Source organism: Alligator mississippiensis, chromosome 16, assembly GCF_030867095.1.
Source record: "Alligator mississippiensis isolate rAllMis1 chromosome 16, rAllMis1, whole genome shotgun sequence".
NCBI classification, from domain to species: Eukaryota; Metazoa; Chordata; order Crocodylia; family Alligatoridae; genus Alligator; species Alligator mississippiensis.
Genome location: NC_081839.1, coordinates 25,350,610 through 25,371,908, shown reverse-complemented (window position 1 = coordinate 25,371,908; position 21,299 = coordinate 25,350,610). Strand labels below are relative to the sequence as shown.

Below are 21,299 nucleotides of genomic sequence, written 5' to 3'. Positions count from 1 at the left end.
TCATGCACAAAAGTAGAACTACATGTGTCCACAAGAAACTCTATCCTACACTTAAGTTAATTATCCCAGCACACCTAAAAGGCAAAACTAGTGCATTTCCTGAGATCCTTTGGCAAGGATTTGCTCTTATATCAGCAAAAAGGCTGGGAAGTACAATAGGCTTATAACCTCATTGACTACTGAGTCACAACTGCTGTCTTTCTTCTGCATTCTCATTCATCAAACGCTCATATTGCTTCAAGGAACTCTGGCTCTAGTGCATTTTGGCTGGATGCTAATCAGGTAATGCATGACCACAGTATTTATATTTTACTGGTGGGCTAGAGATGGAAATGACATATACAGCTGGGACAAGAGAGTCTATTTATTTCCATGGAAGGAGGAATGGCTGCAATTTATTCAGCTGTATAATAAAGAAAATAATTCAGCCAAACACAAACAGTTTTTTTACTCAAATTGTGTGTAATGGATTGATCTATCCAAGTGCTTTTATCACATCCATCATCATATAATCTGAGTACCTACAATTACATTATGATGTTCCTAAACACTCTCCCACAGTTTATTAGATTCGTTGCTAAAATCTATTCATTTATACCACTAAATATAAAGAATCAACGCTCTGAATGAGGCCCAGGAGGGCAGACAAACATCCTAATAAGGAGGTGTTTTTCAAAAAGCAGATCCTACAAACTGACTACCATGAATTATGGCAAAAATCTTCTGCCTACAAAGAAATATGATTTCTTCTACCACCTGTGATTTTTACCTCACTAACACTCTGAAATAATCCTTGCCTCTTTTGATTGGACTAAAGTGACTTCATCAACCAAATTCCTGCCAGAGTTTATGCTTTCATTTATCATCTACCTTCTTTTCAGTTGCTATTCAACTACATATCTACCCCGTAACAGCTCTCTCCCTCCAGTTCTTGGCCTCCTGATTTTTATACTCCCTGTTTAATTTGGTACAGCCTCCATCAGGCCCACTTCTTCCTCAAAAACTTCCTACTCTGATCTCACCAAGACATGCATGTTTCTGGCCTTTGGGCCTGTCACACTTGAGGAAGGGGGACCTTTGTCTATCACATTTTCCAAACACATAAATATGAAAGTAGTATAACAAGGAAACTAAATGATTAAAAGATGTACTTGCTTTATAGTTTATATATATATATATATATATATAAAAAAAAAAAAAAAAGGAAAATAAAGGCCATTGCCAAATATGTGCCCCTGAGGTGCTGTGTACAGAATATCTAAAACACAATGCACAAAGGCTTTGAAAAAAGGACAGGATAGAAATGTGCTAGCCCAGGGGTAGGCAATATGCAGCCCAGGGGCCAGATGCGACCTGCCAGGCCATTGTATCTAGCCTGTGGGGCCCCTAAAACATTTAGAAAATAAGTATTAATCTGCCCCTGGCTGCCTGTCATGCAGCCCTAATTGCCATTTCTCCTTTTTCTCTCTCTCAGTTAAGTCAATAGTTTTAAACCCCTCAGACTGCTGGGAAGACAAAAGCTGTGGCACTATCACAGGTGTGTAGCTTGAACCTTTAAGAGACTGCAAAATGGCTCCCTGATGAAAGTGAAAACAAACATACAAACAAAAAAATCAGGAGAAAGCAGTCATTTCCAACTTCATACCTGAAGTGATCAGGATTATCACAAAGATTCAAAATAATATTGAGTCTGTGCATTAGAATGATTTGATTTTCCATGCTGTTTGTCAATTATAGCAGGTGGGTGCTTACTACACCATGTCAGAAAAGGCTATTCAAGGTACTTCCACTTATGGACTACAGTGCACTTTCACTTCTGTATGCTTCAGATAACCCGTAAATAAGAGCGGCAAATTGATCTATTAACATCTTCCAGTTAAAAACAAAATCCCTAATCTTAAAACAGCCTCACTCCCCAGCTGCCTTAACAAGTCAATTACAATTCAGTTTGCACAGCTGGCAATGGTTGCAGGTGGCCAGAAACACATTATAAAGGTGGCTACTCGTTACACTGCAAATTAATATAGAGGAGATCGTGCAGAGATATTCTTTGAAAGCTAGTAATGCAAGTGCTCGGAGACAGCTGTTGGCTATAAACACAGGTTTCATTACACAATCTTGTCAAATTTAATACATTAGTAGTAGCCATACATACAAGGCATTATCCCATTCATACAAACATAGCTTTTTAAAGATGCTTCCACATACTTAACTCAGTGAATAATTATGGGTGTCCACTGAACTAACAGTCCATTCATGTGTCTCGAGGATTCACTGGGAAAAGTGAACACATCTCTAGGGTACAATTCCAACAATTCAGGAGTCATATTTTTTTAATTTAGGATCAGTTTGAATAATAGGCGTATTTTTAATCATTAAGAATGAAGGAGTTAGCCGAGCTGATATTTACTGTGTTTCCATAATAAAGACACAGACTACAGAAAAAAACATATACAACAGCTCATTTTAATAAGGACCTGCATTTTGGCAAACATTTCAAGCATATCCAGCAGTCCAACAAATAACTATAAAAGTGAAACATTCGTAAAGAGATGGGGAAACCATACGGGTGTTGTAGCTTTTATTCCCATTAAAACAATGATAAAACACCATATATAAATGCATATAACAAAAGACATATCTCAAAGTAAGAAATAGGTAATTGTGCAACATAATACATTTGCAATGTACTGCATGTTAAATACTGAAATTGCAACAATCTATTCAGTGGTTAAATCCATCAAAACACTGATATCTCATTTTTTTCCATACTGTTTTGCCAATAATTTGTATGCCTGATTTATGCAAAGTAATAGTTGACTATTGGCTACTGTATGCATGCCATCACTCAGCTGCTTTGCCAGTCTGACCTCAGAGATTCAGATTCCATTGAAGTTACAAAGGTCAAGCTGCAGCATTCCCGCAACATATAGAGAAAATATAGTAGAAAGCAATAAACTGATGAGGAAAGATGCATGAGCTGGTACCAAGACAAATACTCCCTTGATGGAGTTTACACCTTCGACTTCTCTTTCAGAAACAACTTCAATATTTAGCACGCAATACACTGCAAATGCATTATGCTGCATAAGTGCCTTTTGCTTAGTTGGAGATGTATGCATGATTATAATTTGCCAGGCCTCCAGAGGACCTGAGGCATGACATGCTAAATACAAACACATGAGCGTGTGCAGTGATCAGATAAAAAGTCTCCTGAGCACTTTTTCCTTGCTCCAACACTGGTGCTACACCTATCGCAATTATGCCAAACATCCCAATACATGGGCTTGTTGTAAAATGTCACCTTACCACTGCACCAACCAGGTAGTGACGGTCCCCAACAAAAAAAATCAACACAATCTCAAAAACATGGGGAAAGGCAACCACTATCCCACGATCCCCATCGCAGTGTTGCTGGGGCAGCCATCATCTAGAGCAGGGTTGCCCAACTTCTACGTGCCCAGCGCTGCACGCCACATACACTCACCATCGCCCTCAGGCACCACCCCTGCCGCGGCAGGCAGATGGGCCAAGTCCCTGCACAACGTGCACCCTCCTGAAGCAGTACTGAGGCATCGTCCCCCCTTTTCCTGACTCCCCCAGACTCACCCCCAGCTCCCAGCTGCACTGCCCCCGCCCCCGTGGAGGGAGGAGAGGAGGGAGACGGAGCCCCACAGCAACAGGGCAGCTGGGCAAGGGGGGGTAGCGCGCAATCATGAGCTGCACATCCCCTGGTCCACCAGTCAGACATGTCTTAGAGGGCCGCGCTGCTCCTCCACGTTGGGCGACATGTGGCCCCTCCAGCAGCTATACCCGGGCGCCCCCCAGGGGACGGAGACCCCCAGGGCTTGAGACTGGGCTAGGCCCAGGACCTCTCACCTGGGCACCCTCGCTCAGGGGCCAGACACTAGACCCCCCATTGCAGCAGCCCCACAACATGCACCCATTCAAAGTATCCCCCCCCACCAGCAGCCAATCAGAGGAAGGGGCGCGACCCTCCCCCCCAAAACAAGCCAATGGGAGAAAGGGGCTCGAGGTCCCCGGCCAATCAGAGGGCGCAGCCCCTGCCCCGCAAGCCCCAGGGTCCCCCAAGGGCAGGCGAGGCGCCAGGGCCCCCGCCCCAACCACTGTGCGCGGGGGGAGGAGGGGCAGGATGCGGGCTGCACCGCGGGCGCCGAGCAGAGAGAAGGGGGCAGCGCCCGGGAGAGGGGATTTGAGTCCGGCAGGGCGCGGGAAGGGGGCCCGGGCCGCGCTGGGGACGAGGCGCCCGCGGCGTTGGGGGCAGTAAGATGGCTCCACCACCCCCCGCCATAGAGGTGCCGGGGTCCGGACTATACCATCCGGGCGGGGGGGGACACGGGTGGGGGCAGCCCCTTCTCCCCCTGTCCGGGGCGGGTGGGGGATCCCGCGCCGGGCGGGGAGGGGGGAGCGGACTGTACCTCTCCCGCGGGGCGGGGGGGGAACGAGTGCGCCGACTCCCCCCCCCACCCGCGGGAGCGAACGGTTTGTCCCGGCCCCGGCGCTAAGGAGCCGCCGGCCCCGGGCGCCATCTTGGGTGCGACTAAAACAACGAGCCCGAAACCCCCGGCTAGTCCCCGCGGTGCCCCCGCGCCAGGCTTCCCCCCCGGGCCGTCCCATCGCGTTACCTGAGGGGGTCCCGTGCGGGAGCCGCGCCCCGGCCGCCGCCGCAGGCCCCGTGGCGGCCCCAAACCCCCCACCTGTCCTCACCTCACAATGGTAGCTGCAGAGCGGGAGGGGGGGCGGCCGCCCGGCCTCATTACCATAATCTGCCTGGCAACAGCCACCAGTGCAGCGCGCTGATTGGCCAGGGCCCTCCCCGCCTGTGGGGATGGGGCACAGGAACCCCAGGGGAGAAAAGCCGCCGAGCAGCCGGGTGGGGGGAGCAAAGGGGGCCCCCCAGTACACTGGCAAAGGGGAGCCCCCCTGCCAGGACCTCCACCCCCCACGGGGCACCGCCCGCCAATCCCAGCGCCGCTCTCATTCCAGTGCCCCCCGCGCGCCAATCACAGCGCGCGTGTCATCGCCGCGCTCCGCCCCCCTGCTGGGGTGCGGGGGTGGGCGCCGAGCAGCGCCCCCTGCTGGGAGGGCCGCGGGGGGCGGGGGGAGGAGAGAGCAGCGCCCCCTGCTGGAGGAGCCGGGTCGAGCAGCGCCCCCTGCAGGCGGGAGGGGGCAGCGCACGGGCGGGCACGTGCTGCGGAGGAGAAGGAGCCCAGGAGTGCGGCTCCCCGTCCCGAGCCCAGCCCAGGATGGGGCCAGCTCTGCATCCTCCAGGTAACGTCGTGCAGTGCCCGGGGCTGCAGCCCCCTGCTCCCAGAGCCCCTGTCACCGGGCAGGTGCCGCAACCCGCCAGGCGTGCCCCACGTGCAGGGATGCCCCGGCTGACGGAGGGAAGGGCTAGATGCCACCTCTGCCCTTCCCCATGTGATGGGGTGGGAGGGGGGAGAAATCTGATTTATAATCTAATGCCACGTTTTTGAGGACGGGGTGCTGGTTGTCTTTTCTTCTCTGGCCGATTTGGGCAGAAAATAAGGCAGTATACCCAAGTGAATGTACAGTTCCTGGGTTTTTTTGTAGGCAATCAGGACTGGTAGTAGGGATGGCATCTTTTATATTAAACTAACAAGATTTCTGCAAAAAAAAAAATTCTTTAATTGCAAGCTTTTGGGTTGGTAGAGCATTTCAGCAGAGCATTTTAGTAGGGGGGAAGAAAATGCTTGAAAGGTGTTCATAACCACAGAAAATACAAAATTGCTCACCTGCAACCCTTTTTACTGGTGGCTTTGGCTGCAAATAGCAGAGGGTTTCTTTTTTTTTTCTCGTTATTGCTTATTGACACTTTCCCAAGACTCTTTAGAAAAACGCATTTCCAGGTGGGGACAAGGCAAGCAGTCCAGTTGGTTTCTTTAACGAATGATTTAGAATTGGTATCGGATAAAGTAAAAACTGTAAAAAGCTATTGGGGATCATTTCAATACGCAGGACAGTGCATCCAGCTCTCGAAGGACAGGCTGATACTCCTGCACCATTTTTCTTTATTCGCTGCTCCATTTAGTCATGTGTTATATAATAAATCTGAATGTTAAATGCCATCTAAAATAAATCAGAAAGAATAATGAGCTTTGCTCAGAAAAAAGATCTACCCATTTGTCATTTGAGTCTGTCTTGGGTTTCCACTCTACTTATTTCTCACTCAAAAAAAAAAAAAAAAAAAGCCTTTGCATTGTAACAGCACAGAAAATTAAAGCTTTCCTATATTACCTTAGTAGTGGCTATTGCTTGCCCAGGAAGGTACTTAATTTCATAAATTCATTTTTAGCAATAATACTGTATATATGTGTATAATCTTTCATGCCCAAATTTTACCAACTGCCCCACAAACAATATACATAGAGCAAGGCTGCAACATGGGCAGTTGCAGTCTGCAGTGGACTGTAGCATCTAACTGACATGCAGTACAGTGGTGCGGGAAAGGAGAATTTGGATCAAGGACCCGGGCAAACCACTTTTTTTAGATAAAGTACCTGAAAGAGCTGAGCCAGAGGAGAGGTCTAGACCTTCATCCAAGCACTCTGGTATATGCTATCTTCCACAAAACTGATTTTCATCAGGAGGATCTGGTTTTTAATAAGATACTATTCATTCTTTTTTGTTGAAAGGGCTAATGGGCGTGTATTGAAATAATCCCCTAAAACAGTGATCACGTACTGGTAAGATTAAAATCTGCAGGGACACCGTCAAATTAAAAACCATATATGTAAATTACTTAATGTATTTTGATAGCTTAATCTGAAATTATTACAGCTCAAGGAGTTTCTAAAATTCATACCCGTAGGATTAGTTGTCCAGGTAATAGAGCGAGATTTGGCTTTATTTTGATATTTTCTGCAGATACTGTTTTCCTGCCTTGCGTGTTTCTCTATATATGTGTGTGTGTGTGTGTATAGATATATGTGTGTGTGTGTGTGTGTGTGTGTGTGTATAGATATATGTGTGTGTGTGTGTGTGTGTGTGTGTGTGTATAGATATATGTGTGTGTGTGTGTGTGTGTGTATATATAGATGTGTGTGTGTGTGTATATATAGATGTGTGTGTGTGTATATATAGATGTGTGTGTGTGTGTGTATATATAGATGTGTGTGTGTGTGTATATATAGATGTGTGTGTGTGTATATATAGATGTGTGTGTGTGTGTGTATATATAGATGTGTGTGTGTGTGTATATATAGATGTGTGTGTGTGTGTGTATATATAGATATGTGTGTGTGTATATATAGATGTGTGTGTGTGTGTGTGTGTGTGTGTGTATATATAGATATGTGTGTGTGTATATATAGATGTGTGTGTGTGTGTGTGTGTGTGTGTGTGTATATATAGATATGTGTGTGTGTATATATAGATGTGTGTGTGTGTGTGTGTGTGTGTGTGTGTATATATAGATGTGTGTGTGTGTGTGTGTGTGTGTGTGTGTGTGTATATAGATGTGTGTGTGTGTGTGTATAGATAGATATGTGTGTGTGTGTATAGATAGATATGTGTGTGTGTGTGTGTGTGTGTATATAGATGTGTGTGTGTGTGTGTGTGTGTGTGTGTATAGATAGATATGTGTGTGTGTGTGTGTGTATAGATAGATATGCGTGTGTGTGTGTGTGTGTATGTGTATATATATGGGGGATGTCTATCTCATAGATAGATCAATAGATATGGGCTGCAGTGTACAGTAAGAGGTAGTCATATCCAAATACTTCTAAGAGAATCATCATCAAAGTAGAGTTGAAATGGTCCAGCCTTCCCATTTCATATTTTAGATAATGGATTATATAGATACAGATATATATGGGAGATGTAGTAGTGGATGGGAATTTGGGCAGCAGTGGCAATGAGATGATTGAGTTCAGGATCCTGACAAAAGGAAGGAAGGAGGGCAGCAGAGCAAGGACCCTGGACTTCAGAAAACAAACTTTGACTGCCTCAGAGAGCAGGATCCCCTTAGAGGCCAGTCTGAGGGGTTGAGGAGTCCAGGAGAGCTGGCTGTTTTTAAAATAAACTTTACTGAGGGCACAGGAACAAACCATCTCGATGTGCAGGAAGAATAGCAAATATGGCAGGCAACCAGCTTGGCTTGGCAGAGAACTCTTCAGTGAGCTTACACAAAAAGTGGAAGTTTGGACAGATAACTAGGGAGGAGTATTACTAGGGCATGCAGGGATGAAGTCAGGAAGGCCAAAGCACAATGGAGTTGCAGCTACCAAGGGATGTGAAGGCTAACAAGAAGGATTTATACAAGTATGTTAGCAACAAGAGAAAGGTCAGGGAAAGTGTGGGTCCCTTAATGAATGGGGGAGACAACCTAGTGATAGATGATGAGGAAAAGGCTGAAGGACTCAGTGCCTTTTTACCTTGATCTTTACAGGCAGTGTCAGCTCCCAGACTACTGCAGCAGGCAGCAGTTTAGGGAGGAGGTGAGGTGACTGCCTGGGCAGTAGCTCTGCAGAAAAGGACCTGGGGGTGACAGTGGACGAGAAGCTGAATATGAGTCAGCAGTGTGCCCTTTTTGCCAAGAAGGCTAACGGCATCCTGGGCTGCACTGGTAGGTGTGTTGCCAGCAGATCAAGAGAAATGATTAGTCCCTTCTATGCTGCATCAGTGAGGCCACATCTGGAGTACTGTCCAATTTTGGGTCCCCCACTATAGCAAGGATGTGAAGAAATTGGAGGGAATCCAGTGGCGGGCAACAAAAATGGTTCGGGGGCTGGGGAACATGACTGCTAAGGAGAGGCTGAGGGAACTGGGCTTATTTAGCCTGCAGAAAAGAAGATGCGGGGAGGGGGTTGGTAACAGTCTTTAATTACCGGAAGGGGGTTCCAGAGCATGGAGCTGGACTGTTGTCAGTGGGGGCAGATGACAGAACAAGGAGCAATGGTCTCAAGTTGTAGCAAGGGAAGTTTAGGTTGGATATTAGGAAAAACTTTCTCACTAGGTGGATGGTGAAACACTGGAACAGGTTACCCAGAGAAGTGGTAGAGCCTCCATCCTTAAAGGTTTTCAAGACCCAGCTAGACAGAGCCCTAGCTGGGATGATCTAGTTGGGGCTGATCCTGCTTTTGAGCAGGGGGTTGGACTAGATGACCTCCTGAGGTCCCATCCAACCCTAATTTTCTGTGATTCACTGTGTGTAGCAGGGGCCAGGCAGAGCCCCAAACTCACCAGGACAAGGGCTGCCATCATGAATGTGGTAGCAGATCCAGGCTCATGTGGAAACAGTGAGTCTGTGAGCTGGGTGTGCCCTGCTCATTGTTCCCCTACCCGGTGGCAGGGTTACAGCATGGCCTCGTGTACCAGGCACAGGGCGCTACCCCTGCGGCTTCCCTGCCACCATCAACTGGCCGTACTGGTAGGTGCTGCCCACGCTGCCAAACTGCGCTAAGCTGCCAGGCAGGCAGATGGCGTCGGGAAAACCATAGGAGCAGCATCCCGCACCTGGTACACAAGGCCGTGCTGCACCACTGCTGCTGCATAGGAGAGCAGTGAGCTGGGCACGCCTACCTCAGCACCCAGCAGCCCGGGAGATCCAGGTAGTAACACTAAGGGCTGAGGGGGCAAGTTTGTGCCATGCACGCTGGTGTGGGGGCCTAGCTCCACTTTCTAGTGGGTAGAAGGGGTTGCCGGTTGCAGGTAGAAGGAGCTGCTCCTCCAGCTGCATGCTTGGCTCTGCCCCAGGCTAGCACTGATACACTCGAGCTCCTTCCCTGCAGCCTGGGTCCCTTTGCTCAGCAGGGCTCACGTCCAGAATGAAGCCACTGCCACCACAATCCCTCTGCATTCTGCTCTGTGCATGTCCCCACCTGGGCATGGTGCCATTTTGTTCCCCTCCCTCCCCCTGATCTGGCCTTTGCTTCTGGGCTGCCCCAAGTGAAACTCTGGCTCCAGCAGCTGAGAAGGCACAGTGGGATCACTTCCTGGCTGGGAAGGGGACTCTGGGGGTCTAAGGCTGTGCTGAGCTACGAGCATGGTGGAAAAGCTGGGCAGACCCTGGCTGAGCTCTCTGTAGGCCAGGGTAGGGGTTTAAACCCCTCCCAGTCATACATAGGCCTTCCTGAGCCTTCCCCAGCTCAACTTCCATCCAGCCTAAAGAGAAGGGAGGCCTTGCTCTAGTGTCCCCCAGCATCTAGCCTGGGTCACTGCTGGCAAGTGGCTGCATTTCTGGAATCAAAAGTGAATGTCTATTGACTTGCTTGTTCATTCAGTCCACGTAGGTTAGACTAACCTGCAAAGATTGAATCAGTTCAGGCTCGGGCTTTTTGAGTGTCTGCACTTAGCCCTGTTGAGCGTGCAGCACACAGGCCCCATCCTAGTGTAGCTATTTAGCCTGGGAGTCCCTCTACACAGTGATATCATGGAGAAATGACTGTTTGGGGGGCAAACACCAGAAGGGGATAGTTAAGACTGAACAAAAGTTGCTTCGTCGTTTTCACTTCATGATAACATTTCTAATCAGTTCCAGGTTTTGCCGTTGCGGTTGTTATTTTAAGGGAAGAAAACGCTTTAAACAAGTCTGCAGCTTCAGCCCTTCATTCCTGACATTGTCTTTTTATGATTTGAACAACAGGCAGATCTTTACAGGTCTGTGTTATATACTGCCATGCAGGCATGTCTTGGGTCATGATTTGGCACAAAAGAACCTTTAATATTAGCTCCATCCTTTCCTTTTCTCCTACTTTGGCCATATTCCCAGGTTTATTTATGGGGACTGACTTCTCCCTTTATTAGCAGAGAACTATTGGGCCTAAACGTGTGTCACGTTCTGTGATAGATTATATGGAGGTGCCAGATCTAGAAAACCATGTTTGTCTGATACATCAGCTCTAGTTTGAAACCAGATGTCAAATCTGCTTCATTTTCCATCTTTTAATCCTGTTTGCTATTTTAATGTTTTGATGTCCTCAGATGGAAGTATGGATCTACAAAGAAAGGCCTTCACTGTTAAACTAAGGTATTTTTCTGCTTCTTTCCAGAAAGCCAGAATAAATTACATTAACTAATTTCCCATTTGCTTTAATTGTCTGGAACAGTGTTGCAGCCCTCGATTCTGAACTTTCCTTTTTTTTTTCACATCTCTTGGGGCTGCAGATTTATCTCATCATCTTTGCATCATCTCCTTCATATAGTGCTGTCTCAGCACTGTCTCAGTTGTGTTTCTCATCTATTTCTCATCTTCCCTTCCTCACTTATTGCAGTTCTCCCTTCTCTGGTCTCTGCAAGTCTGAGCTGTATGGACTGTAGCACCTGCAGACTTGTGTTGCTGGTCTTCTCTTCTGTGAACAGGAATGCATCCACATCTCAGTGACTGTGCTGCCTTGCATTCATTTCAAAACCCAGTTAGAAAGGGACAATATAGCCTCTTTGCCCTATAGACTTGCATCAGCCCACCTTGCAGAACTTATCCAAACTCCTTTGCCTACTTCCCTCACATATTACACCGAATGCCGAGAGAAGAGCCAGCCTTCTCTGTGACGCTTGACAACGGAAACAGCTTTCTTTAATATCTGTACCTCATTAGCACTCCAGTTCATTTCAGATCTCATCTAGAGTTACCTCTGCTCCCCTCTGCTTCCACCTTTTCTTTTTCTTTTGTTATGCATTTGATTCTTGTTAGGAGGTACTGTGCGTGCGTGCATGTGTGTGTGTGTGCGCGCATGCATATAAAAGATACTGTGGAGAATAGGGGACACAGGCTGTAAATCTTCATGTTTTGTTACACAAGTGGGTCTTACCTGAGTAGCCTTATTGACTTGACGTGGACAGCTCGCCTACATGACTTCTTCTTTCGTGTCTCTACACCACGTTTGACCATTTTGTTGCATGGACTTGTGCTTGTTTATTGTACTTTGCAAGATCTTCCATTGTACATGTGTCTGCAAGCATTGGGCGTTGCAGAAGGTGTTGCATAGCCTGAGACTCCATGCTGCAGTCACAGATGATTGAACCAATGGTATAGCCCTACTTCTTCATTAGTTCCTTGGAACATCCAGCTCTGGTGCATAGGCAGTTGAGACATCGCCACCTGTACCATGGTTCATCAGCCCCTGGTGGTAAAGACTCAGCTGCTGAAATGTCCATTTTTTCACTGTCAGGTTTTGGGGGTTTTTTCACCCTCTTGTTCCACATCCATAGTCATGTCTTCTGTGGTATGACATTGAGAGGTTGGGTACTGGTGAGGAAGCTCCTGCATGAATTCAGTTTGTGTGCTGCAGGATAGTCGTACAATGGGTGTCTCGCATCTTCAGTTTCTCTCGATCGTTCTGTCTGGCTGGCATCACTCAACAGCAGGGACACGTTGTTCAGGCTGGTGGGCTTCAGGCATCCTGCGATGGAGCTGAGGCACTTAGCATGTATGGATCTCTCCCACCCAGGACATGCATACTAGGGAGAAGAGAAGCTGAAAGTCAGAGCAGTGGTTCAGATGGTTAAGGGGTTAGCTCCCTATTTCGAGCTAGCCCTACAGGGCTAGTTATATAAATGGGATTGGATTGTACATTCCATCACTGGTTTGTCTCTTCCCTTTTGCATCTGTCCATAATCTAAAATATGAACTAGGAAAGCTGAAATATTTCAACTGTACTTTGATGGTGTTCCTATTAGAATTAGCTATGCAGTATATGACTCTTTCTGTATACTTGAGCTCTTTTATATAAAAATAAGTGGAGAATTCAAGGCATAATGAAAGTATTGATATAACAATACTAATTTAGGCACAACCTACTATAAACTTAGATTAAGGAGATCATAGCCTCATAAGATCATAAAAACAAATGAAGCTTTTCTCATATTGCTTCTCAAGGTTCTTCCCCCCCTGCAAACAAGGTCAATCTTTCATTTTCATAAGCAAAGTTAATAATATTATCATCCTCAAAAATAAAATGTAATTACAAAAAGTTACAGATGAAACTGTGTTTTAATGATGTCTTCATAATATTCACAGAACTTTTATACTTTTAAAAGAGCTACAGAACTTTTATTTGGGCGGTCTTATTCCCATTGCAGGGATTAGGTCTATGCGAAGCTTTGAGTAGTGATTCGATTTGGAAGAGATACAGCCCGATTTGGTGGCTAAATCTCCGAATCCAAATCGAATCAGGGGACCAATTAAAAGGTCCAAATTAATTCAAAGCTCTCCAAATCTTCGTAAAGATTCAGAGAGCGTTGGTGATTTAAGCAGTCCCTGGTGGCCCTGGTGCTCACTGGGTGCTGCCAGGCAGGGGGGTGATCCTTGCTGCCCCCCACTGCTCCACGCTGCATGGGGGCTCTGCATGAGCCCCCCAACCCCGCTTCACTCCCCCTGCCCCACCATGAGTGCTCTGGCCACCTTGGCTCCGGTCCGTTAAAGAAAAAAAAGATGAGAAAAGCCTCAGGACTCACTGTTCCTGCAGCAGCCTTGAAACTTTGGGGGGTTCATGCAGAGCCCCCCACATGGCATAGGGCAGCGGGGATCGCCCCCTACCAGACAGGAACCATGCATCCGGGGGTTTTCTCTCTCTTTTTTTTTTTTTTAAAGAGCCAGAGCTGCACGGGCCAGGTGGGGGCTGAGGGATCAGGGAGGGTCAGGGGGCTTGTGCAGAGCCCCCCACGCAGCATGGGGCAGTGGGGATCCTCCTGCCCCTGGCAGCACCCGCTGAGTTGGGGCTTTTTTTTCCAAGTGTAGGGGGCTGGGGTGGGCGGGCAGCCATTGCCGGGCTGGGAGAGCAGGCGGGAGATGGGCCTGCCTGATTCAGAGTTTTGGCAGCAGCCGAATTGCTGAATCAGATTTGGCTGAATTCATTCGGTACAGTGATTCGAATCACCGAATCCAATCACTGCCCCCCAAATCGGCTGAATCTGAATCCGAAGCGAATACTAGCCACCTAGCACAGGCCTAGTAAGGATCCATTTTCCATAAAACAGCAACTTTACTCGCCAAAATGTTTGTTAATTGAAATATGCACAGTATTGATATAGTTAAAAAGCAAGCTTCCAGAGTTCACAGATACAAACCCACAACAGAGAATAGGCAACACACTTCATAATCCCCAAACAGATAAATCAGACATAAAATGTTCTATTCCAATATTCCCTATTCTAAGAGTATATAGAATTCCAATATATTCTGAGGCAAGGGACCAAATGCTTAGGAGGTGCAAAATACTTAAGTGGAGCCATGCTGATTTACATCTGCCAAGGACCTGGCTTCTCAGTTCTTTCAAAATCATTACTGCAGATTTAATAAACAGCATATCCAACTGAAAAGGTGAGTTTTGCAACATGCCCTGAAAATTTGTTTTAATAAAGCCGAGCTCTGCTGGAGCAACAGGGGGAAGATGTTTCAGAGATAAGAATCCCCTCTTGAAAAATACCCTGCTGGTAGCATGCTAATAGCTCCTGGGCTTTCTGTAAACACGGCTTCCTGAGATGGCATTTATGATGCATGCATGGAGTATTTGGGCAGGCAAAATTCCTAGACGGGCCAGTATGTCAGATAGTTTTTGAGATTTGTCACAGGGTATGGATGCTAGGGCTGTATGAAGCTTCAGTCCCTGATTTGATTCAGCCCGATTCTGTGGCTGAACCTCCAAATCCGAATCGAATCAGAGGACCTTTTAATCTCTCCAAATCCATTCGGAAAGATTCGCAGATTCGGACATGGACACAGCTTTAAATGTTTTTTCTACATACCTCTAGGTAGCAGGAGCTCGTGAATGCTGAGATGCTGGGGCGCATGGCGCATCCCACAGGAGCGCGGGGGGTGCTCCCTAGCGCGCTCGGCAGCAGACCCGGAAGTGGACCAGAAGCCTGGTTCAGGGCCAGAGTCAGCCACTTGGCTCAGATCTGCAAGTACCAGCTGCCCCTGCCAGGGAGGATGGAGTCAACCCTACTGCTGCCCTCTGCCTCACCACTGTCAGCCCAGAGCTGACCGAAGGGGAAGATGACTTGGCTATATTCATAGATGTTAGGGGCTGGAAGGGACCTCACAAGATCATCAGGTCCAGCCCCCCTGCACTTGGGCAGGAAAGACTGCTAGGGTCAGATGACCCCAGGAAGGTGTGCATCCAGTCATTTTTTTAAGATCTCCAGGATAAATGATTGTACCACCTCTGGAGGGAGTCTGTTCCAGACCCTGGAAACTCGAATTATAAAGAAATTTTTCCTTATGTCCAATCTGAAGTGTTCTTCTAGCAGTTTATGTCCATTGTTCCTTGTCTTCCCCCGGGGTGCCTTGTTGAACAAATGCTCCCCCAGGCCCTGATATACGCCCCTTCTATACTTATAAGCTGCCACCAAGTCCCCTCTAAGTCTTCTCTTCTCCAGGCTAAACAGTCCCATGTCTTTTAGCCTCTCCTCACATGGCCTGCTCTCCAGACCTCTAATCATGTGCGTGGCCCTCCTTTGGACTCTCTCAAGCTTCTCCACAGCCTTTTTGAAGTGTGGCGCCCAGAACTAGACACAGTACTCCAGCTGCAGTCTCACAAGAGCTGAGTAGAGTGGGAGGATGACATCCTTAGTCTTGCTTGACATGTATTGGTGGATGCATGCTAGTATTTTATTTGCTTTGCCAGCTACGGCATCACATTGGTGGCTCATGTTCATTCTGTGGTCTCTCATGACCCCCAGGTCTCTTTCAGTTATGGTGCTGGCAAGTGTAGCACCGCCAAGCTTGTAAGTGTGTTGCAGATCATTTCTCCCCAGATGGAGCGCTTTCTCCGTGTTAAAGGTCGTCAGGTTTTGATCTGTCCTCTTTGGAAGCCTGTCCAGGTCAGCCTGTATCCCCAGTCTGTCCTCCAGCATGACCGCACTCCCCCATAATTTGGTGTCATCCATGAACTTTGCCTGCATGCTTTTAACACCCAAATCCAAATCATTGATGAATATGTTGAAAAGCACTGGTCCAAGTACTGAACCCTGAGGAACGCCACTGGTCACCTTATGCCATGTCAACTCATTGATGATGAATGACGAAGATCCTGATGTCCCCTGCATCTGCCACCACATCTGAGCCTGGGCCACCAGTAAACACTGGTGGGAGCTCATAGTCCTCCCCACCTGGGATGCTGGACGCTGTGTGCAAACATTCAGAATGTCAAGGAGCACATTAATGCACCTGGTGGCCCAGCTGGCTCGAAACATTGAGCAACAGGACACTGATGTCCCCAGCCCTTTGGTGTGGGGAAGTCCACCAATGGCTGTGCCATCTTGGATGTTTGTGGGGCCATCCAGGCTGGCCTAGCCACATGGGTCATCTGGCTGGCCAACGCCGGGAAGGTGGTGGTGGAGTTTGGGATCCTTGGGTTCCCCAACTGTTCTGGGACTTTTGATGAGACCCACATCCTTGTTTTCTGCCCCCCCAGGAAGGGCAGCAGTATGTCAACTGGCACGGTGCCCACTTGGTGGTGCTTGAAGCAGTCATAGAACATCGCGGCCGCTTCACGCACGTTAACACCAGGTGGGCCCATGACACACACATGCTGCAACACTTCCCAGTCCAAGGATTGAGGCATGGACCTTTGCCCTAGGGATCCAGGACCAGATCATCGGGGATGTTGCCATCCCACCAGTGATGATGGTGGATGCTGCGTACCTGCTCCTTCCTAGTTGATGCACCCCTTCCTGGGGCACCTGGATGCTCGGCAGCAGCGCTACAATGAGGCAGTCACCTGCTGCCAGTGCACTGTTGAGTGGTCATTTGGCCAGCTGAAGGGGCACTGGCAGAGCCTTGCCATCTGCCTGGAGGCAGTGCTGCAGCACATACGCCACATCATCGCTGCAGTTTATGTCCTTCGTAATGTGCAAAGGACCCAGGGAGAAATCTTTGAGCCCAAGTGGATGGAGGAGGCTTGCCGTGTATCACAGCACATCCAGTTACAGCAGCAGCAGAGCTGACCAGTTCGGAACAGTGCCACAGATGAAGATCACCCCCTCCGATGGTGGCACATAGGAATCAGAGTGAATGAGGCCATCACTGCCTATCTTCTGGACCACCCGCCAAGTCGGGCACCAGCCTTTTCACTGCCTTTGCCAGGCCGCCTGCCCAGGGGCCTCCATCCCCACCCACTGCCAGGACTGCAACAGCATAGGCAGTGTGGCTGTTGTGAAAACAAAATCAGCTTTGTTTGCCCTCCCTCTCCCCAAAACTTCCCCAATACCAAAAGCTCAACATTGCAACAGTATCCCACACGAGACCCTCCACAGCCCCACCATCATTCACCCAGTTGTCCTCTGTGCACAAACCCAGAAATACGCTGCAACTATTTACCCAAGAACAAGGGGGAAAAGAGAGTCTTTAGGGGCACGGGTAACACCAGGGGAGGAGGCAAAGGGAGGAGGGAATTGGGTTGGCGGCCCCTTAGCCCTGGGCCTGGTCTTGGTTCTGTGTGCCATTGCCCTGTGTGCAGATGCCACGCCGATGTGGCCGGGGCCCCGGCTGCTCTGGTGAGGAGGGTGGGCACTCCTCCTCAGAGGCAGACACTACAGCAAGGCCTGGGACAGGGAGGCAGGAACAGCACTCCTCCCTCCTCTCCTGACCCCCACTTCTCTGCCGTGCAGGCCCAGCCTTTCCAGCAGAACAGCCTCCCCCCCTTGCCAAAACTCCCAGCTGGATGGAGCTGGTCCCGGCCAGAAGGGCAGGGGGGAGGTGGTAGTGTCACCAGGGCTGTGCCTGTCAGGCTGCAGCTCTGCACCTACTGGAGCCAGTGACTGAGGGTCCAGGGGTTGTAGAGCAATGCATCTATCCTGGTAATGGGAGAAGCTGGGCACCCCAGGCTGGGCTAGCTGTAACGCTTGTCCCTTCCAGGTGGGGCCTTGCGGAGGCCATGGGCAAGGTGGGGGCCCCCTTTGGGCAGCAGGCCACCCAGGCACACACTGGGAGGGAACAGGCAACCCCAGGATGGCTACGGTCCTTGTCAGGGTGCCAGCCCCACATTGCTCTGACTTGGGGGCCATCTGTCTGGCCCTGTACCCAAGCGTGAGGCTACTCCCTGGGGACTCTAGCCAAGGCCTGTTCGTGCCCCATGCCATGGTTCTGTAGCTGAAGATGGCCTTCCATTTCCTCTCTCTACAGACAGCCCGTCTGCCAGGGGAGAGGCCACTGTCCGGCGCCTAGAAGCTGCCCAGCCACTCTCAGGCACTCCAGGGGCCATCCGGATGCGCCACCTGCACCAGGTGCAACGCACGCGGCGGGACGGCATCCAGGAGGAGCTGCTCCGGGCAGAGCGGGCACACCTCCGGGAGGCCCGGGAATACCGCCAGCAGGTCCTGGCTGAGTTCCGCCGCTCCCGCCGTGACCAGGCACTTTTCCTGGAGGAGGTGCGGGCTGGGAGGGTGGCACTGCAACAGCTTTTGGCAAAAATAATGGAGGAGCGGCAGCTGGCCCAGGACAGCTACAGGGAGCTGAGGCAACTGCAGGCCTCCATCAACACTGCCATTCAGGAGAAGCTCAGGGTGTCACAGCAGCTCCTAGCCGCCATCCCCACCCTGACCGCTCAAGCTGCTGTGCCGCAGCCCATGCCAGCCCCAGTATTGGCTCCTGGACCCCCTGACCAGCCCACGTTCCCACCACCAGGGACAGGTCCCAGCTGGGAGCATTTTGCCTGGCTGGTGGCTCAGGTGGTACCCCAGCAGCCCCCACAGGCCTGCCACAGCCATCGAGGGGTACCGCTCCTGCCTCCCTGCTTCCTGGTCTCGGACGTAGCTGCAGCATATGCCTCTGAGGAGGAGCACCCACTGCCTTCCCCAGAGCAGCCAGGGCCCCAGCCACGACAGCATGGCCTCCACACATGGAGTGGTGGCACACAGGGCCAAAGCCAGGCTCAGGGCTGAGGGGTTGCCAATCTCTGATTCCCTCCTCCCTGTGCCTCCTCCCCTGGTGTTACCTCTGCCCCTATGGACTGTCTCTTTCCCCCTGGTTCTTATGTAAATAGTTACAGTGTACTGGCTTTGAATGGTTTTGTGCAGGGGGGGGTGGGACTGGGTGAATGGTGGTAGGATTGTGGAGGGTCTTGTGTTGGGTATTGTTGCAGTGTTGAGCTGTTGGTGTTGCAGAAGTTTTGGGGAGAGGGAAGGGAAATAAAGTTGATTTTGTTTTCACAAGAGCCACACTGCCTATGTTGTTGCAGTCCTGATAGTGGGCAGGGATGGAGGCCCCTGGGTGGGTGGCCTGGCATAGGCGGTGAGAAGGCGAGTGCCCTACTGCGTTGGGGGGTAGGTCAGCAGATGAGTAGTGATGGCCTCACACACTCTGGGTCCTGCGTGCCACCGTCAGAAGGGGTGGTCTTTGCCTGCAACACTGTTCCTGGCTGGTCGGCTCTGCTGCTCCTGTCACTGGATGTGCTGAGATACATAGCAAGCTTCTCCATCCACTGGGAGGATGGGGAACCCAAGGGCTCCAAACCACCACCTCTCTGGGGTCGACCACCGGATGACCTGGTCAGCCAGGCTGTCCTGGATGGCCCCACAAATATCCAGGATGGCCAAGCCAGCACTCGACTTCTCCACTACAAACTGGTGGGCCACGTACCTGAGGCTGGCAGGCATGACCAGCTTCGGGATGGCTATGGCCATACATTTCTCCAGGGTGAGGGCTGGGTGCATCATGGTGTCCTGCTGCTTGATGTTTGGGGCCAGCTGGGCCACCCAATGTCCATCCCAAGTGGACAGGACTGTGCTCCCACCAGTATTTACTCGTGGCCCAGGCCCAGATGTGGCAGCAGATGTTGGGAGGCGACGTCAGGATCTTCATCCTCCCCCTTGGGTCAGGTCTGTGCTGGCAGCGGTGGGGCAGAGGGCATCAGGATGGGCTCCCTGGCAGAGGCAGCTGGTACTTGCAGACCTAAGCCAGGCAGTTGAGTCTAACCTAAGGCCAGTCTCCCTGGGTGCAGTGGTGCTGCTGTGCCACAGCATGCTGGCAGCTGGTCCAGAGGTTCAGGCAGGTCTGCTGGAGTGTCCATACTTCAGCACAGGCAGCCGTGTGGTCCCTGTCTGGCTCTGGCAGGCATGCATCCATGGGGCCGCAGGTCCAAGCGGGTAGATGCTGTAGCAGGTGGCAGCAAGTCTCAGTATGTCAGCAGTGCCCACTGCCAGACTGCTGCAGTACAAGGACCACTCTGCAGCAGCCCAGCTGGGACACAGGGCTAGTGTCACCAGATACCAACTAACCAGACCTAAGAAACTCCTGAGGGCAAGTTGCCTTGAGCTGCTCGCCAGGCCACCTGCTTATATTGCTGGGGCCAGCACAGTTGTTGGCCCCAGGCTCCAGCTTCCCCTGGCTGCACAGCTAGGAGCTGCTGAGCAAGGGCAGTTGCCAAAAGTGGCACAATTTGTTGCAAAACAAAATGCACCCTGAGGCACAATTTACCAGCACAAATTTGTGCCGCTGCTGTTTGTGGCACTACAAGCGCATGCCCTTGCATATGTGGACATGTCCAGGATGTGCAAAAAACAGGCATAACTTCCTGATTAGCCACAGGTAAAGTAGAGGGAAAAATCACAGTCAGTGTCCTGCAGCTGCTTTGTGGCACTGAGCAGCACTGATATCCTGGTGTCCTGCCCATGCCCTTGCCCCTCACTCCTGACCCACAGCCCCTGCCTGCCTATCATTTGCTGCTGCTCGCTCTTGGCAGCAGCTCCCTTCCTGGACCAGGACATGGGTCCAGCCTCAGCTCTCCCACCTGCAGCTTTGTGGCTCTGAGCAGTACCAGCCCTTGCTCTTTTGCCCCCTATGCCTGTGCCCAGGCCCCAGCAATCTCCATGTCATTCCTGGGAAGCCCTTGATGGGCTCAGGGACTGGGCTGGGAAAGCCCCTTCCCTTCCATGCCGGCCTCCCCCTGCACAAGCTGCTCCAGGGGAGCAGGAGGGCTACAAACCCACCTCTGGCACCTGCTTCTACCTGTAACCCCTACACTCCCTGCACCTCTGTCTCACACACACCCCTGCTGCCACCCCTGACCCATCACATACACACATAGATCCCACTGCCACCCACCTGGGCTGATGGTGCACAACTCCTGTGGCTCCCAGGCCACTTGCCATCAGGTTAGGCTGGCTCCATGCCTCCATGTGCAGCTCCCCGCTGGAGTGCTGGAAGCCCTACATGGAGGCGCAGAGCGGGCCCAGCCCGATGGTGCGTGGCTCCCACCTGCAATGCCAAGAGCCCCATGTGCTGGCACAGAGCCAGCCCAGTTCAGACCAAAGGCGCGTGCCAAGGACCCAGGCCAGCTTGGCCAGAGTTCAGCACCACCGGGGGGGTTCTGCCTGTA

General features: G+C 50.4%; 2 protein-coding genes across 8 annotated transcripts in view; one reads left to right on the top strand and one right to left on the bottom strand.

Annotated features, from left to right (window-relative positions):
* Positions 1 to 4,812, bottom strand: part of PRDM10 (PR/SET domain 10) — a 69,564-nt gene extending 64,752 nt beyond the window's left edge. For 2 of the 6 annotated variants that reach the window (XM_014600891.3, XM_059719711.1), the window contains exon 1: positions 4,729 to 4,812. The gene's annotated coding sequence lies outside the window, so the exon portion shown is untranslated. Of the gene's footprint in view, positions 1 to 4,439; positions 4,504 to 4,646 lie in introns of those variants that run through there. The other 4 variants (XM_019490126.2, XM_019490127.2, XM_019490125.2 and 1 more) reach the window with 4 other exon arrangements.
* A 251-nt stretch (positions 4,813 to 5,063) lies between these two features.
* Positions 5,064 to 19,136, top strand: LOC106738121 (uncharacterized). Of its 2 annotated transcripts, none has more exons than XR_009457915.1 (2): positions 5,064 to 5,292; positions 14,734 to 15,210. XR_009457915.1 is itself a non-coding variant. In XM_014600861.3 (2 exons), the coding sequence occupies exons 1-2, from the start codon at positions 5,268 to 5,270 to the stop codon at positions 18,862 to 18,864; spliced, it is 783 nt and encodes a 260-aa protein (XP_014456347.1). In that variant the 5' UTR covers positions 5,064 to 5,267; the 3' UTR covers positions 18,865 to 19,136. The 2 variants fall into 2 exon arrangements, 1 of the variants encoding a protein (XP_014456347.1); XM_014600861.3 differs by lacking the exon at positions 14,734 to 15,210 and adding an exon at positions 18,107 to 19,136.
* Positions 19,137 to 21,299: the final 2,163 nt, after the last annotated feature.